At 40.2% G+C, this 10,889-nt stretch overlaps 1 protein-coding gene across 4 annotated transcripts in view; it reads left to right on the top strand.

The window, feature by feature from the left end:
* The first annotated feature begins 2,823 nt into the window (after positions 1–2,823).
* LOC307005387 (NLR family CARD domain-containing protein 3-like) overlaps positions 2,824–10,889 on the top strand; it is a 73,503-nt gene continuing 65,437 nt past the window's right edge. For 2 of the 4 annotated variants that reach the window (XM_079625498.1, XM_079625496.1), the window contains exons 1-4: positions 2,824–3,700; positions 5,272–5,368; positions 5,659–5,772; positions 6,097–6,219. In XM_079625498.1, the coding sequence (XP_079481624.1) occupies positions 3,658–3,700; positions 5,272–5,368; positions 5,659–5,772; positions 6,097–6,219 (377 nt within the window). In that variant the 5' untranslated portion in view covers positions 2,824–3,657. Of the gene's footprint in view, positions 3,701–4,686; positions 4,842–5,271; positions 5,369–5,658; positions 5,773–6,096; positions 6,220–10,889 lie in introns of those variants that run through there. The other 2 variants (XM_079625499.1, XM_079625497.1) reach the window with 1 other exon arrangement.

The following is a 10,889-nucleotide window of genomic DNA, read 5'->3' as shown; positions in this document are numbered from 1 at the left end:
ACGGAAGCAGATGCTTTTATACCAGGGGCTGCCAGGGGCGTGACAGAGTAGCGTCACAGAGTACCCCTACGTCAGAGAGTACCCCTACTTCAGGAGATTCCGTTTAACCTGAAGAGGGCAGCACTCAGACGTTTTTACACCATATATTTGAAAAATAAAACACTTTATACTCAAATGTTAAAAAAAGTACTCGAATCAATGAACAGCATTTATGAAGCTCCATTCTTACAGATCATTAACTAAAAAAAGTTGGTTTAGTGTTTAGTTACCCTTTAAAGACACAATATTATCAGTGCAGGAAAAATAAGTTAAACCAACCATTAATGTTCTGTTCAGTGTTAGTTTTCTTTACAAGCCGTAGGCTACTTTGATTTGTGTGTAAGTAGATCGTGCGTGACACCTAGTGGTGAAAAAATATTATTACGCTGTTAACAGAACGCTACAGGAAGCACGTAAATCAGTAGAAGAAGAGACTCGTTTGTGATCTGTGTTTTGGATGCACGTCATTGTTGCGGTCTATCCTTGGAGTAGTTACGATCGTAAGTTATACATTTTATATTAAAAATAACTGTAATAGTGTGGTGTTAGTTTAATTATAAGTTAGTCGTTGTTAAAATGTTTAGACATTGATGTTTCATAATGAAAGCTAGCGCGATCTAACGGCTAATATACAAGTGAAGCTGTTCTTCCCTTTATTTTCTTCAAGCGCATGTTTTAAGATTATAAAGCATATCGGTTGTTTATTTAGTTGTTTAGATGTGTAAATTGATGTTTAAATGTGAACATTATCCATGACATTTTGTGGATTACTTTGTAATTTGTATTTTTGTGTTTCCTTTAGTTTTACAAAGTAAAGTAAAGTGTGCATCACATAAGCACAAAGAAGAACGTGTGATGGAGCTTTATTTCTGTTAGCTATCTGTCAATGCTTGGTTTAAAACACCATTGCCAGGGCAGAATAGTAAAAGATCGTAACTACTCCAAGGATAGACCGCAACAATGACGTGCATCCAAAACACAGATCACATCGTTCAAGTAGATCTTCAGCTAGTGCGGCTGCGACCACAGCAAGAGCTAAAGCAGCAGCGTGCAAAGTAAAAGCTTCTTATGCAGAGAAGGAAGCCATCATGATGAGAGAAAAGGCTAAAATTGAAGAGGATCAGCAGAAAACACTAGCCATAACAGCACGCAGAAAAGCAGAGGTTGAGGCTGATTTATATGTATTACAACTGCAGAAAGAAGCTGAAGCAGCATCCACAGAAGCAGAAGTTTATGAAGCAGTAGTTTATGGAGAAGATGGAGCAAGTGTCGACCTAGAAAAAGAATCATACATTTCAAGCAAATCTGAACGCATCAGAGAGCTGTGCATTTTCTCAGATGCTTCTACTCTAGCTATTGCTGCAGTAGCGTACCTACGAGTAATTGACTTAGAGGGACGGCCTCATGTGGGGTTTGTAATGGGAAGATCCAAGTTGGCCCCTTTTCCTGCTCACACTGTTCCACGCCTCGAGCTATGTGCAGCGGTGCTTGCTGTCGAGTTGATGGAACTCATAAAAGAAGAAATTGACACAGAGCTTCACAACATCCATTTCTACACAGACAGCCGTATAGTGCTCGGTTACATTAACAATGTGACACGAAGATTCTACATGTATGTGGCCAATAGGGTTGCACGCATAAGGAAAACCACAGAACCTAGACAATGGCATTACGTCTGTTCTGAACAGAACCCAGCAGATCATGCCACAAGGCTTGTGGGAGCAGCCCACTTGCCCCTTACCAACTGGTTCTCAGGTCCAGGATTCCTGAACGAATGTGGCCCTATAGCATGTAGTGTAGAAGAGTCGTATGGGCTTGTCAAAGCAGAAGAGGATGTTGAAATTCGTTCTCAAGTGAACACAATGGCAACTAACATCACGGAGCAGTCACTAGGCTCAGGCAGATTCAAACGTTTCTCAAGCTGGAGATCCTTGGTGAGGGCTGTCACTACACTTACTCACATTGCAAAATCATTCTCAAAATCTCTGTCCAACAATGTTTGCCGAAAATGGCATCAATGTACCGAAACCTTAGATGTGGAGATATCACAGGCCAAGTCAACTATAATCAAAACTGTCCAGCAAGAAGTGTACAGAGAGGAATTTGAAAGCTTGACAAGGTACAATAAAGTTCCTGAGCGTAGCACACTCCAGAGACTTGACCCCTTTGTGGACGAGAAAGGTCTGTTACGAGTTGGGGGTCGCATTCACTCTGCTGACATCTCAGATCCAGAGAAGCATCCCTTGATAATTCCACCCAATCATCACGTGGTGGAGCTTTTAATTCAGTATTACCACGATCAAGTGGCTCATCAAGGCCGTAATTTTACTGAGGGTGCGATACGGAGTGCTGGTTTGTGGATAGTCAGCGGCAAAAGGCTTATCTCAAATGTCATCCACAAATGTGTGTTATGCAGGAAACTGAGAGGTGGAATGGAGAGTCAAAAGATGTCTGCTTTGCCCTCAGACAGAGTTTCTGTTGACCCACCTTTTACACACACAGGTCTTGATGTTTTCGGTCCATTCACTGTGGTGACACGCAAGACAAGAGGGCACAGCACTGAGAATAAGCGATGGGCTGTCATATTCAGTTGCTTGAGTACCAGGGCAGTTCACTTAGAAGTAATAGAGTCCCTATCAACATCAAGCTTCATTTGTGCTCTGCGACGCTTCTTGGCCGTCAGAGGTCCGGTGAAACATTTTCGTTCAGACAGAGGGACGAATTTTGTCGGAGCAGTGAAGGAACTACAAATTGAGAGCAGTAACTCAGAGTTGAAAGGTTTTTTGCAGAATCAGGGCTGTACTTGGACATTTAATGCTCCACACTCCCCCATATGGGAGGAGTGTGGGAAAGAATGATCGGGATAGCCAGACGTATTCTGGAAGCTCTCTTGATGAAAACTCCCACTAGACTCACGCATGAGGTCTTAACAACGTTAATGGCTGAAGTCATGGCTATTATGAATTCCCGACCCTTAACCCCAATTTCGACAGATGCAGGCATGCCTCAAGTGCTCTCACCAGCGATGCTCTTAACTCAGAAAGCTAGTGTTGCTCCAGCGCCTCCAGGAAACTTTGAGTTAGGTCACCTGCACAAAAATCAATGGCGTCAAGTCCAGATGTTGGCGGATTCATTCTGGAAGCGATGGAAGCAGGAGTACTTGTCGACCTTGCAACCCAGAAGGAAATGGACGGAAGAGAGGAAAAGTATTCAGGAAGGGGACATTGTCATGTTGAAAGATGGGGAAGCTAAGCGCAGTGAGTGGCCAGTTGGTCTCGTTACAAAGACTGTAGCCTCATCTGATGGAAAAATTCGTAAGGTTATGGTGAAGACGGCTAAGCAGGGAACTGTCAGAGAATACCTAAGACCTATATGTGACATAGTCTTACTTTTGTCAAGTAATCAGAATGCATAGTGGTATAACCCAAGTTATACCAGGTGGGGAGTGTTCTGTTCAGTGTTAGTTTTCTTTACAAGCCGTAGGCTACTTTGATTTGTGTGTAAGTAGATCGTGCGTGACACCTAGTGGTGAAAAAATATTATTACGCTGTTAACAGAACGCTACAGGAAGCACGTAAATCAGTAGAAGAAGAGACTCGTTTGTGATCTGTGTTTTGGATGCACGTCATTGTTGCGGTCTATCCTTGGAGTAGTTACGATCGTAAGTTATACATTTTATATTAAAAATAACTGTAATAGTGTGGTGTTAGTTTAATTATAAGTTAGTCGTTGTTAAAATGTTTAGACATTGATGTTTCATAATGAAAGCTAGCGCGATCTAACGGCTAATATACAAGTGAAGCTGTTCTTCCCTTTATTTTCTTCAAGCGCATGTTTTAAGATTATAAAGCATATCGGTTGTTTATTTAGTTGTTTAGATGTGTAAATTGATGTTTAAATGTGAACATTATCCATGACATTTTGTGGATTACTTTGTAATTTGTATTTTTGTGTTTCCTTTAGTTTTACAAAGTAAAGTAAAGTGTGCATCACATAAGCACAAAGAAGAACGTGTGATGGAGCTTTATTTCTGTTAGCTATCTGTCAATGCTTGGTTTAAAACACCATTGCCAGGGCAGAATAATTAAACTGTTAAAAAGTTTACAATACAGTTTTTTTTTTTACAGTATGGTTTTAATTGATCTGATTCTTGTCACATTGCATTGTTCCACATTTGTAGATCGCTTTGAAAAAATCATCTGCTAAATGACTAAATGTAATTATAAACATGATTGGATGATGACAAACTTATTTCATATCATACAGATGTGATCAAACAAACTCTTTATGATTTATCAGGAACTCTGAGTTCTGCAGAAAGATTAATGAAAGAAAATTGAACAAAGGCAAGGATGAACAAATAAAAAGAATGAACGAGCGAAATACAAAAAAATTATGAAGAAAAACTGATGAACAAACAAAAAACTAGTTAAAGAAAGTATAAATTAACAAACTAAATAGAAGAGAGAGAAAAATAAAATTCAATTGTAGGCTATATAAAAAATAATGTAACAGATAAAAACAAACTGAAAAGACGCGGGTGCTTTGTTTGCGAAAAAAACCCATAATTTACCACTTAAATATTAATCTCCAACGCGCGTTCAACCACGTCTGCTCTCATGAACGCGCGTCTCTCTCTCTCTCGTCACACAGAAAGTGAAAGTAAGTTTTTCTGTCGCCATTTTAAGCAGGAAAAATGCGAAATACGGTAGGGAAAAAAACCTAGAGCATCAAAGTGTTTATCAACGTTTAAGAAGGAATGTGTAATTTGAGATCCTGTATCTTGTAAAAGTTTGATCAAGGTGAGTGTTCATGTGTGACTTTCTCATATTAATTTGAATCTCTGGAGGACATTCTACGTGATTGTTTGATATGAAACCTTTAATAACGGGTTTCTTTCACTTCAATGTTTCCTTTGTGTTTCGTGATGTCTGTGATTCTTCAGAAGTTTAGCTTATGTGTAAACATTCATAGGGCAATTCACACAAACCCAGTGTCTGTCGATGTTTTTTTTACCCGAACATGTTCAATCGGCGTTTCTCGGTGTCCGTTATTTTTCATAAAATTATAAATCTAACGGTCGACTTGTTTGTGTGTGAAAAGGCCCAATGAGCTTGAGTTAACGCAGTCACATGATCCTTTTTCTCCCACACCCCAGATATGTTCAGCTAAATTATGAAGGTTGTTTAATTTAAGAATTTACTTTAGTGTCTGATTGTGTTCTTCATTCAGAGTCAGTGGAGGAGATCGAGCTCATCAGATTCTCCTGCAGCTTCATCATGGCTGATCCACAAGCGTCCAGAGATGGAGATTTGTCTCCAGGATGCAGGTACTTTCAACAAACACTGTTAAATATTGTATTAAATCACAGAAAAAGTGATGTAACGTTTGTTACATTACCCCAACCCCCCAACAGACACACAATGACACACAGATCCACGATCCAAGAAAGTTTACAGAAAAAATATTTTAAAAAATTGTCTGTATTTTTGTTTTGAAACTGACATGAAATATGAAATAAAAAGATCATAAAGTTTCCTCAAAGTAGAAATATGGTTCATATCATAAAGAATGAAGGCAGTAATGTAAAGGATTAAACTGAATCTGTTCTCTGTCCAGTTCAGTCCAGCAGAAGAGCTCAAACCCAGAGTCCAGCTGTGTGTCTGTGAAGAGTGACCGCTCTATGGATCATCCAATAATGTTTAAGAGTGGAGACAAACGGCCTAATCTCAGGTATATCATTTCTATAAAAGATATGCAGTATGACACTTTTGAAATTAGAATAATAATTTATCCAAGTCAGTCAGTCTAATAATAGCAATGACATCCAGTAAATGTAAGCTGAGATTTCTTCCACCTTTATATAATGGAGTAAGTGTAAAATTGAGTGGATTTTTCTCACCGCTGGTTCAGATTTGTTGAAAGCTTCACAGTGTCTGGTCAGAACAGTGATGTTTCACAGCAAGAGTACCGTTACTTCCTGGTGTTTCCTAAGACAGAAGATTCCTGTAAAAGTGCACAACATTTATAAGTCTGTATGCTTTTTATTTGACTTAGTTTTACCAGTTCAGTCCAGCAGAAGAGATCAAAACCAGAGTCCAGCTGTGTGTCTATGAAGAGTGACCGCTCTATGGAGCCGCCAACGAACTTTAAGAGTGGAGACAAACGGCCGGATCTCAGGTATATGATTCCTATTAAAGATGTGCTTATAGTATGACACTTTTGAATTAAAATCATAGTATGACTAGGGATGGGCACCGAGAACCGATTCTTCTTCAGAACCGGTGCCCAGTGAATCAATTCCTTGGAACCGTTAGCATGCCTGCGTATCGATTCCGCGTATCGGTTCCGCTCGTTGCAAATCCAATCCAATCCACTTTATTTCTATAGCACATTTCATAAACAGAAGGTTTCCAAAGTGCTTCACAGAAGGTTCAACATACAGATCAATTTACATACAATAAAAACTAATTTACGAATTAAGAACATCTAAATCCTAAAATACAATGAAACAATAAAACAATAAACGAAATCAGAGGACCACACGACTCACGCGGAGTTAAAAGCCAAGGAATAAAAATGTGTCTTTAGACGAGACTTAAAACTCTCAACTGTCGAAGCAGTTCTAACATGGAGAGGCAGAGCGTTCCAAAGTTTTGGTCCTGCCACAGAAAAGGCCCTGTCCCCCCGAGTTTTGAGTCTTGTCTTGGGAACCACAAGTTGGAACTGGCCCTCCGACCTCAGTTACCTCGCTGGTGTATAAATTTGAATGAGGTCCGCAATATATGTTGGTGCCAGTCCATTTACAGCTTTAAAAACAAACAATAAAATCTTTAAATCAATCCTAAAACGAACAGGAAGCCAATGCAATGAGGCAAGAATTGGAGTTATGTGTGTGCGCTTTTTGGTTCCTGTTAAAAGACGTGCTGCAGAATTTTGGACTAACTGTAAGCGAGAAAGTGCGTTCTGATTTATACCGGTATAGAGTGCATTACAGTAGTCTAATCGAGAAGAAATAAAAGCATGTGTGGCTTTTTCAAAAATATTAAAAGGCAAAAACGATTTAACTTTAGCTAAAAGGCGAAGATGATAAAAGCTAGATTTCACAACTGCATTTATTTGTTTATCAAATTTAAAATCACTATCTATTTTAACCCCCAGATTAGTTATAACAGGATGCACAAAGGCATTTAGGTGGCCCAAATCTATCGTGGGGTTTATGGGGCCAAAATGCATGATCTCGGTTTTACTCTCATTTAGTTTTAAAAAAAATTTGTGCTAACCATGCTTTGACATCGTTTAAACAGTCAAGTAAAGGTGTCAGGGAGCTGCCTTCATGCTTTCTGATTGGCAAATAAATTTGGCAGTCATCAGCGTATAAATGATAGGAGATGCCATGTTTTTGAAAAAAATTTCCTAGTGGAATCCCTGAGGGACCCCACAGTTGAGAGGCACAGTTGATGAGGTAAAGTCGCCCGTTTTAACAGAGTAGCATCTCCCGGATAAATAAGACTGAAACCATTTTAGGGCAGTCCCCCTGACTCCCACACAATTTTCCATGCGTGATAAAAGAATTGTGTGATCAACTGTGTCAAAAGCAGCAGTGAGATCTAAAAGCACTAAAATGGCTGAATCACCAGAATCTGTCATTAACCCTCTGGGGACGAATTGGGCGGTACCGCCCAAAATGGCATACTTTTACAAATGTGCAATTATCTTCAAAACTATTAATGATAGAGAGGTGCGGTCTTTTTTGCCGTCTTCCTCAGATTCCGCTGAAAACAGTGATATCCCGTTTGTATTATACACACACTTCGCTGTTGCGCAATACCACTGCATAAAAAGGCCAATGAAATCGATGTTGTTAGGCAAACTCCACCAATGGAAAAAATGCCGCTGGGAGGATTTTTTTTTTTACCCAATCAGAAGAAGGTTACCATGACGTATTCTAGCCAATCAGAGGACTCTAGCCTTCAACATGTGCAAACAAACAGCGTCATGTGGACGGAGAATGAGACAGATAGCGAACGGAGCGGAGTATTACAGAGCGCACATAGATCTATATAAGAGAGAGACAGAATAACTTAAATAGCATTATTATTGTATTGTTTTAGCACTTTTATGATGGCAAGCAGTACAAGAACAAGCTCTGGAACAATTACTGCAAAGTAAATCTGCCAGGTTGTGAGTGTGTCAGTTCTTCAGAGCAAGCAGGTCTCATTTAGTTCTGAGCAGACCGCTTTTTCACGCCTGGGACTGTTTGTAAAAAAAGTTCCTTATTTCATTGTTCTTAACACATTTGATTGAACAATGACAAATGTCTGTCAAGCAAAGGGTTTGACAAATATTTTTTTGGTTCAAAAACTGTTCACTATTGTTGTGTGAGGTGTGATTTTCAGTAATAAATGACAAAAATCAAATTTTCGTTTTTGAAATTCTCTCGATTATTGTACATTTTTCACTCATACTTTCTTTATAAACACATTACATGCATGCTTATGTTAGCTTAGGGTCTTCTGAATCCATAGATACCAAACACATGGTGTTCCATCTCCATTACATATGGTTTATAAGCCCAAATGTAAAAATAGAGAAAACGGACCAAAAAGGGCTTAGTCCCCAAAGGGTTAAAAACAGGTCATTTAAAACCTTTAAAAGCGTCGACTCAGTGCTATGGATGAGAGTGCTTTAAAACCTGACTGAAAAATATCTAAAGTGCCATGTGCTTCCAAAAAAGACTGTAGCTGCATCACTACACATTTTTCCAAAATTTTTGATAAAAAAGGAAGTTTTGAAATCGGGCGATAATTTGAAACATTCGTGGAATCAAGTCCAGCTTTCTTAATTATTGGCTCAATCACTGCTTTTTTACAAATATTATGCTCTGATATTTGAAACCTTACTATTAAAAAAATCCAAAAATGTCTCAGGTGAAAATTCAATAGAAGTGGATTGTGGAGGGTTCAATACAGACCCAATGACTTTAAAAAGAACACGTGGATTATTGGCATTTTGAGAAATAAATTCTGAAAAATATTGTGTTTGTTTAACTTTAACAATTTTTTGATATTTTCTCCAACTCTCCTGTAAAATCTGATAAAACACCTGAAGCCCATCCTTTTTCCACCGGCGCTCTGCCCTTCTACACTCTCGTCTGGCTGTGCGTGTGGCTTCACAGTGCCATGGCTCAGACTTTGGTCTAGGGCGCATAGCTCTTATTGGAGCTACAGTGTCCAAGACCTCAGAACAGGTGGACAAAAAAACAGTACTAAGTTGCTCTGTATCTGCGGCAGCAGAGTCGGCGTTTGCATGCACATGTGTAGCAAAAAGAGAAGAAAAACACAAGGAAGTGTCGGGCTTCAGAGTGCGGCCATAACGCACGGGAGCGGGTGTTTTAACTAGCTCGTCAAAAACAAAATCAAACATGACAGGACAGTGATCCGAAAAAATGGCATCAGACACTAATACATTATCAATAGGCAACCCATAGGACAGTACAAGATCCAGTAAATGCCCATGTATTTGTGTGGATCCTGCAACATGTTGGGTTAAATTAAAACCATCAATCAAATCTAAAAACTCTTTCGCCATAGCCTTTGAAGGGCAACAGACGTGTACATTAAAATCACCAACAATTAAAATCTTATCATAATTCGTCCTTACAACTGCAATAAACTCTGAAAAGTCCTTTATAAAGTCATGATTATGCTTTGGCGGCCGGTATATCACCGCGCACAAAACAGGATTTCGCGCACCCAGTTCAAAGCAACTTAGCTCAAATGAAGTAAAAGCCATCGACAATGGCTTACAATGTAAGTGACTCTTTAATATTGTGGCAATACCTCCTCCACGTCCAGTCGTACGCGGTGTATTAATAAAAGTACACTCAGGAGGTAGCAGTTCCGAGAAGGCAGTGGACTCACCCAGATTAATCCATGTTTCCGTGATAAAGAATAAATCCAATGAATGCGTATTGAAGAAGTCCTTTAGAATAAATGACTTGTTCATCACGGATCTTGCATTCACAATTGCACACCTGGTTGAAGCCTGGACGCAGTTTGCTGCCGAAGCTACCCTGCTCAGTGGCTGAAGATAACCAGGGTTCGCTCCACGTAGACGCAATCGGCGATGGCGCACAGCAAGACGCTCATCCAGTTTACCGAGAACAGGGACCAGATAGCTGCCAGCAGGAGTGCAGATCCGCCGAAATATCAGGCGATGAAAACAAGCCTCATACTCTTGAGGGATACTTGTGTAGGACCACGCCAAATTTGGAGATAGGGCTAGCCAGGATTTCATCCTGACTAGCCTACCGCTGCGCACTCCTCTGCGCCAGCGTTTCGTGGGAAGCAGGGTCTTCAAACGGAGCAGGTGCTCTGGTATATCCGCCAGATAAAAGGGACACGACTTAGAAGATCCCTTGTTGTTATGTTCAGCACACGAATCCACTAAAACTTGCGAGCTCTATGCGATCGTACACCCGCAGTGAATCAGTGGTCCTAATGATACTCAATAAAAACAATATAAAACTTGTAACAGTCAGGATAGCCAAACGGCGAGCCAGCCACGCCGGCGCCATCTTGTTTCCCCATGTGTCATGACGTCACACACGCGCTGCGTTGTTTTGATTCAGACTGCGGCAAACATGGCAGAGGCAGAAGTTTGACGCAGAAGTATAATGAGGCCTTTAACAAGACTCCATGTTGCTTTCCGACCAGCCACCGCGTGCCGTCTCACACACATACATTTGCACACATACATACGCACTCACTGCACACACACACACTCGCGCTCACTCACTCAAACAAACGCACACTTTCTTTCACACACACGCGCGCGAACATATACAC

The sequence above is a fragment of the Phoxinus phoxinus genome (assembly GCF_949152265.1).
Source record: "Phoxinus phoxinus genome assembly, chromosome: 10".
In the NCBI taxonomy this organism is placed as follows: domain Eukaryota; kingdom Metazoa; phylum Chordata; class Actinopteri; order Cypriniformes; family Leuciscidae; genus Phoxinus; species Phoxinus phoxinus.
This window is presented reverse-complemented; position numbering and strand designations above follow the sequence as displayed.